Source organism: Lepus europaeus, chromosome 18 (genome assembly GCF_033115175.1).
Source record: "Lepus europaeus isolate LE1 chromosome 18, mLepTim1.pri, whole genome shotgun sequence".
NCBI lineage: Eukaryota > Metazoa > Chordata > Mammalia > Lagomorpha > Leporidae > Lepus > Lepus europaeus.
Window position 1 is genome coordinate 20,159,291 of NC_084844.1, and position 7,033 is coordinate 20,166,323.

General features: G+C 57.1%; 1 protein-coding gene across 1 annotated transcript; it reads right to left on the minus strand.

Moving 5' to 3' along the window:
- Nucleotides 1-527: 527 nt before the first annotated feature.
- On the minus strand, nucleotides 528-6,992 carry LOC133777130 (tubulin gamma-1 chain). Its single transcript, XM_062216577.1, has 11 exons — nucleotides 6,854-6,992; nucleotides 6,474-6,586; nucleotides 6,144-6,311; nucleotides 4,272-4,340; nucleotides 3,943-4,022; nucleotides 3,474-3,600; nucleotides 2,078-2,164; nucleotides 1,811-1,960; nucleotides 1,300-1,452; nucleotides 1,061-1,222; nucleotides 528-896 (listed from the first exon to the last, which is right to left on the minus strand). The coding sequence occupies exons 1-11, from the start codon at nucleotides 6,900-6,902 to the stop codon at nucleotides 699-701; spliced, it is 1,356 nt and encodes a 451-aa protein (XP_062072561.1). The 5' UTR covers nucleotides 6,903-6,992; the 3' UTR covers nucleotides 528-698.
- Between the last annotated feature and the right edge of the window lie 41 nt (nucleotides 6,993-7,033).

A 7,033-nucleotide genomic window follows, 5' to 3' on the forward strand; every position in this document is an offset into this window, starting at 1 on the left:
GCAATCCTGTGGTCTCTCGATTTGAGCGCTGGTTAGTCAACGACGGGTAAGATCCCCTGGGGGACAACCTAAGACAGGCACAGCTGCGTACGGAGACCACATGGAAACGGGGTCAACAATGGTATGGCCAAGAATCATGCCTCCCGTTGCTCAAAAATAAACGAAAAGGGGGAAATGTAGTGGAATGAGAAGGCCATGCCAAGGTGGCCACTGGCAAGCGAGCGTCAGTTAGTCAGGAATGGCTTTGAAACTGCCTGGCGACAGGCTGTGATTGGATGGCTCTGGAAACTGCCTGGCAACAGGCTGTGATTGGTTGGGGTATAGACCGCCCCTTGACCAGATTGGCTGGTCTTGGCTATATAAGCTTTGTATCAACTGTAATAAACGAGTCTGCAGGCTGCTCGCCTCAAGCCTGCTCTCACCGGACTCCCGGGGTCTGTGTGTTGACTCCGCGCCTCTTGCCCCCACCACGCTGCTCTTCTCAGAAACGAACCCACTGCTACATTGTGGAGAAATGAACGGCTACAACAGCCAGTGCTTTATTAAAGATAAACAGTCTCAAAGAGCAGTAAATGCGTGCCCAGGCCAACAGAGCATACGTGTACGTGTGCATGAGGAAGAGATGCGTGAGGTCCCTGATCTGTGGGTGGGCGGGGCCTGGGCCAACCAGTAAGGCAGGTGAGGGTCCAGCCCGGGGCTCACTGCTCCTGGGTGCCCCAGGAGATGTAGTCCGGCCGGGTGGCTGCGTGGTACTCGTCGATGAGCTGCTGCACAATCTCCCTGGACGTGTCCATCTCGTCGAAGTTGTCCTTGAAGATGTCCTCCTTGCGGAACTGCTCCATGAAGGCCTCCCGCTTCCGCAGCTTGTCGAACTGGCGGCAGGTCCGCTCGAAAAGCTGGGGGAGTGCAGACAGCAGGGGTCACAACAATGCTGAGGAACAATATGGCTCGGAGAGCCAGGACACCGAGGCTGGGCTATCCCGCGGCAAAAGGCCAGAGGCAGGGCCAGCAGGGACATGGCGAGGGGAGGCCCAGTCAGGCAGCCCATCAGGGGACTCACGGAGGAGATGCTGGTGTGGTTGGCCATCATGAGCCCGCTGACCCGGTGGGCTGAGGGCAGGTAGGGAGACTTCCTCGACAGGGCCACCTGGATGCTGGCTGGGCCCCAGGGGATGAAGTTGGCCAACTTCCGTTCCCGGATCCTCTGCAGGCTCTTGTGGACCTGGGTGGGCACAGCGGGAGGTGGCAGCCTCTCTGTGCCCCTGCGGCTTCAGGCTAGGAGGAAGGGGCCTCCCCTACCTGGGTGGGGTCCACCTCCCCCTGGATGATGTTGAGGATGGCGATGTAGCAGTGGTTGGTCTGGCGGTCCCGGCCTGTGGACACCATCACGTTCTTGGGCTGCAGCAGCCGCCGCATGACGTCCAGGACCGTGGTCTTCCTCACGCTGGCCACCTGAGGGATGGGACAGCGGTCACAGGGGCCAGACCAGCACTCGGGACACTGTGTGGGGATCCAGAGGAGCCGGCACGTCCCCGGCAGACTTGGAGCAGTGTGGCCTCTCAGGCAGGACCAGCGTCAGCTCAGCAGACATGTCCTCGTGCAGGAGCCAACAGCGCACCCCACGCCACATGGCCTGCAGGAGCCCAGGGCACAGGGAAGATGGAGACGAGGCAGCGAGACAGGCCCACGCTCTGCCAGTGCCTGAGTGCAAGGCCTCTGGGGGCTGCAATGGGCAGCTGCCGGGGCGGCGAGGAGAGGAGAGAGGCCAGGTCAGGGCCAGCTGGCCCGGGACACTGAGGGCTGCTCTTACTGACTGGTCCGTGGTGAGGGGGGTGTAGCCGGTCATGAGGAAGTGGAGCCGGGGCGTGGGGATGAGTGAGGCGATGAGGCCGATGAGGTCGTTGTTCATGTAGCCGGGGTAGCGCAGGGTGGTGGTGCTGGCTGACATGATGGTGGACACCTGGGGACAGGGGTGCTGTGTCATGGGCCTGGCCTGGGTAGGACCCCCTCCCCCTACCGTCGACGGTCCTCCCGCAAGGAGGACTTCCAGTGGGAAGGAGTGCAGGGGTGGGCTCACCAGCTGGTTGATCTGGGAGAAGGATGGGTTCTGGATGTGCAGGCGGTCCGTGGCTATCAGGTTCAGGGCCGTGTTGTCCAGCACCACCTGGAGGGGACAGACGAGGGTGGCAGATGGATGAGATGGGAGAACCAGGAGCCCTGCCTGAGCCTGGGCTCTGAGACCTTGCGTTTCATTTCCAGAAAGGCCCATCAAAAAGGATCTTGCACACATGGTCAGAAATGCAGAGCTTCCGTCTGCAGGTTCACTCCTCAAATACCTGCAACTGCTGAGGCCAACGCTGCGTGGGGGCAGGAACCTAAACTACCTGAGCCGTCACCACTGCCTCTCAGGGTCTGCATCAGCAGGAGCTGGAGCTGGAGCTGGCACTCCGGTGTGGGACACAAGCATCTAACCAGCAGGCTAAATGGCAACCACCTCAAAACAGACTTTTTTTTTTACTTTTATTTAAAAAATATAAATTTCCAAAGTACAATGTTTGGATTATAGTGTCTTTTTTCCCTCACAATCACCCTCCCACCCGCAACCATCCCATCTCCCACTCCCTCTCCCATCCCATTCTTCATCAAGATTCATTTTCAATTATCTTTATATACAGAAGATCAATTTAATATATACGAAGTAAAGATTTCAACAGTTTGCCCCCACGCAGAAACACAAAGTATAAAGTACTGTTTGAGTACTAGTTATACTGTTAATTCACATAGTACAACACATTAAGGACAGAGATCCTACATGGGGAGTAAGTGCACAGTGACCCCTGTTGTTGATTTAACAACTGACACTCTTATTTATGAAGTCAGTAATCACCCGAGGCTCTTGTCATGAGCTGCCAAGGCTATGGAAGCCTCTTGGGTTCACCAGCTCTGATCTTATTTAGACAAGGCCATAGTCAGTAGAAGTTCTCTCCTCCCTTCAGAGAAAGGTACTTCCTTCTTTGATGGCCCGTTCTTTCCACTGGGATCTCACTCACAGAGATCTTTCATTTAGGTTTTTTTTTTTTTTTTTTCCAGAGTGACTTGGTTTTCCATGCCTGAAATACTCTCATGGGCTCTTCAGCCAGATCTGAATGCCTTAAGGGCTGATTCTGAGGACAGAGTGCTGTTCAGGACATCTGCCATTCTGAGTCTGCTATGTATCCCGCTTCCCATGTTGGATCGTTCTCTCCTTTTTAATTATATCAGTTAGTATTAGCAGACACTAGTCTTATTTATGTGATCCCTTTGACTCTTAATCCTATCATTATGATCAATTATAAACTGAAACTGATCACTTTGACTAGTGAGATGGCATTGGTACATGCCACCTTGATGGGACAAAACAGACATTTTAAATACACGAAAATGATTAAATGGACAGAGGTTGGGAGTGGGGACAAGTAGACGCTGGGACTCACCACGCAGTCTGCATTCTGAGTCAGTCGCTTGAGCGTGAGGAGCGAGTTGTAGGGCTGGACCACCACGTCGCTCATCTCATCCTGGTTGGGAAACACCGAGTAGGTCTGCACCAGCTTCTTGGGGTACCTGAGGGGGGCAAGAACAGAATGTCCGTGCAACAGACCAACGCCACTACTGGTTCACAGGGAAGCAGATGGGGTCCCGAGACACAGAGAAGGGAGACTTGACTTTGAAACCCTGCAGCCCCAAAGGAGGAAGGGCAGAGAGACACCCTGGGGCCTAGGGTTCCAACTCCCAACCTGGCCACAGCCTCTGGACCTTCGGCCAGGGCCCAGATTCTACCCACTGCTGGGAGTGCAGTCGGGTTCTCAACAGTGGCTCCACCTTCCTCACTAAGAAGGACACAGCAAGGCTCTGCCCGCTGCAGTGGACGGGGAGGCTTACCCGCAGGGCCTCTTGGGCTCCTACCTGTCATTCAGCCGTTCCAAGAGGTAGGAGCCCAGGCCAGAGCCTGTCCCCCCGGCGATGGAGTGACACAGCACGAAGCCCTGCGTGAAGAAGGGGTGGAGTCCAGGATTTCAAACTTGATCCATCCCATCATTTCTTGGATTCCTATCTTCTCAAGCCCTCCCTTTCCTTCCAGTCCCCTCACATACAGCTTGGGGGACTCTGCCTTGTCTTCAGGAAGGCCCGTGGCTTCTGGCCAGTGCCGAGGGCACACAGGTGGGTCTTGTGCCCAACAGGGGCTCGTCAAGGGTGCTACCGAGCCTTCCCCCCGGCTCTCCTGCGACACTCACCTCCAGACTGTCGCTGCCGTCCGCCTCCCGGTCTATGATGTCAAAGATGTCCTCGTGGATCTTCTCTCCCTGTGCAGACACAGGGAGGGTCAGCGTGCACAGGGCTGAGGGACAACCCCACTGACAGAGCAGCCATCCTCAGTTCCCCTCCGGTACCACCGAGTCCATTTCGGGAGCGCAGCTGCCTTTTTACCTGCCTCAAGAGGCTACGTGGCACAGTGGTCACAAGTACTCCACTCTGATTACCTGGGTTCACACGTTACCTCTCATCCCTTGCAGCTAAGTGACTCCGGGCAGGTTACTCTGCCCGTTTCTGGACCTATACAATGGAAGTAGTAACACAGGCCCACAGGCCCTTATCTACAATCTTTGGGGCTGGGGCCAGTGTTATGGTGCTGTGGGCTAAGCCTCTGCCTGCGACACCAGCATCCCGCAGTCTCAGCTGCTCTGCTTCCCATCCAGCTTCCTCCTAATATACCTGGGAAAGCAGATGATGGCCCAAGCAGTTGGGCCCTTGACACCACGCGGGAGACCAGGGTGGAGTTCCTGGACCCTAGCTTCAGCCTGAACCAGCCCTGGCTGTTGTGACCATCTGGGGAGTGAACCACAGGAAAGATCTCGGTATCTCCCTCCCATTCCTGGCTCCTAGCTTCTGTCTGGCCCAGCTCTGGCTGTTGGGGCAATTTGGGGAATGAATCAGTGGATGGAAGATCTCTCTCCACCCATCTCTCATTGATGCTCTGCTTTTCAAATACATTTTTTTTTTTTTTTTTTTTGACATGGAGAGTAGACAGTGAAAGAGAGAGAGAGAGAAAGGTCTTCCTTTACCACCGTTGGTTCACCTTCCAATGGCCGCCGCGGCTGGCACAATGTGGCCGGTGCACCGCGCTGATCTGAAGCCAGGAGCCAGGTGCTTCTCCTGGTCTCCCATGCGGGCACAGGGCCCAAGGACCTGGGCCATCCTCCACTGCACTCCCGGGCCACAGCAGAGAGCTGGCCTGGAAGAGGGGCAACTGGGACAGACTCCGGTACCCCGACCAGGACTAGAACCCGGTGTGCTGGCGCCGCAAGGGGGAGGATTAACCTATTGAGCTGCGGCGCCAGCCCAAATACATTTTTTTTTTTTTAAATTTTTTTTTTTATTTTTTTTTAATTTTTGACAGGCAGAGTGGACAGTGAGAGAGAGAGAGAGACAGAGAGAAAGGTCTTCCTTTGCCGTTGGTTCACCCTCCAATGGCCGCCGCGGTAGTGCGCTGCGGCCGGCGCACCGCGCTGTTCCGATGGCAGGAGCCAGGCGCTTCTCCTGGTCTCCCATGGGGTGCAGAGCCCAAACACTTGGGCCATCCTCCACTGCACTCCCTGGCCACAGCAGAGAGCTGGCCTGGAAGAGGGGCAACCGGGACAGGATCGGTGCCCCGACCGGGACTAGAACCCGGTGTGCCGGCGCCGCAAGGCGGAGGATTAGCCTGTTGAGCCACGGCGCCGGCCCAAATACATTTTTTAAAAAACCCTATAAAATAGCTTGTCTCCATTGAGGTATGTTTTTTGCTGCTAAGTGAGTTATAAACCTGTACTTTCTGAATTTTCTGGATTCCGGAAAGGCAGATCACATGCTGTGGGCCTGTAGTGCCCATCTCTAGAGGTGCTGGGAGCTTTAAATAACCAAGCCTATGGAAAGTGCTTGGAAGGACCTGGCACGTAGGACTATGGATGCTCCTCATGATACTTGTGTCACACGTTTGACTCCCCATAGCCTGTGTCTCTCTCCCTCCAGCGCTCACACATCCCTGGTCTCCCTCCATCTCTCTGGGAAGTCACAGGGCTTCTCCCCACGTAGGGAGCTGTAGGTGGTGCCAGGGAATAGCAAATGACCTGAGAGAATCCACTGGCCCAGTTGTTGCCAGCTCCTCCTCCATGCTCAGACAGGTAGATGTTCTCCGGGTTGTAGAGCTTGGCGTAGGGAGAGTTGAGGATGGAGTGGATCACCCGGGGCTCCAGGTCCAGCAGCACAGCCCGCGGGATGTAGTGCTCATCATCGGCCTGCCAGCGAGAGTCCGGGAAGGGGAGGCCCCGTCAGCCAGCGCCGCCGGCCCAGGTCCCAGTCCAACCCCACTCGGGCTCCTGCCGGGCCTCCCTCCCCAAGCCAGCCGCGGGGCCCCTTCGCCAGCCCCTGCCCCGTCCCTTCCGGCCCCCGGGGGGCACCTGGTAGAAAAAGACGTCCTTGCGGTCCGTGCCCTCGGTAGCGAACTCCTCCACGATGCCCTCGGGGCTGATACCATGCTCGGCGCACAGCTGCTTCCAGAACTCGAACCCAACTGGGGGAAGAAACAGGATATGTGGGTCTGGGCAGGTTCCGATGACGAGCTGGGGGACCGAGCGCCTGGGTCCAGGGTCAGCGTGAGGACTCGCCCGTGTGTGGGGAAAAGGGCTGCACGGCCGCGACCGGGCAGGGGAGGGCCCCTCGGGGTAGGGCTACCGGACCCTGGGTCGGGGACGTCCCGCCTTTCGGAGAATTACGATTCTGGGAAGGGCGGCGGATCCCTCAGCAACCCGGCGAGCGGACGGGCCGGAGGGTCGCTCACTCTGATTGCCGCACTGGCCCAACTGTAAGGTGATGATCTCCCTCGGCATCGCTCCTCAGGCACCGGCGTTGCAGCCGCTCCCGCCAGCAACGCCGCCGCTAGTCCGCCCGCTCGCCGCAGGACGCAGGCGCTGCACACCCGCTCCACCCGCGAACTTTCTGCGCTCCAATGAGAACTTCC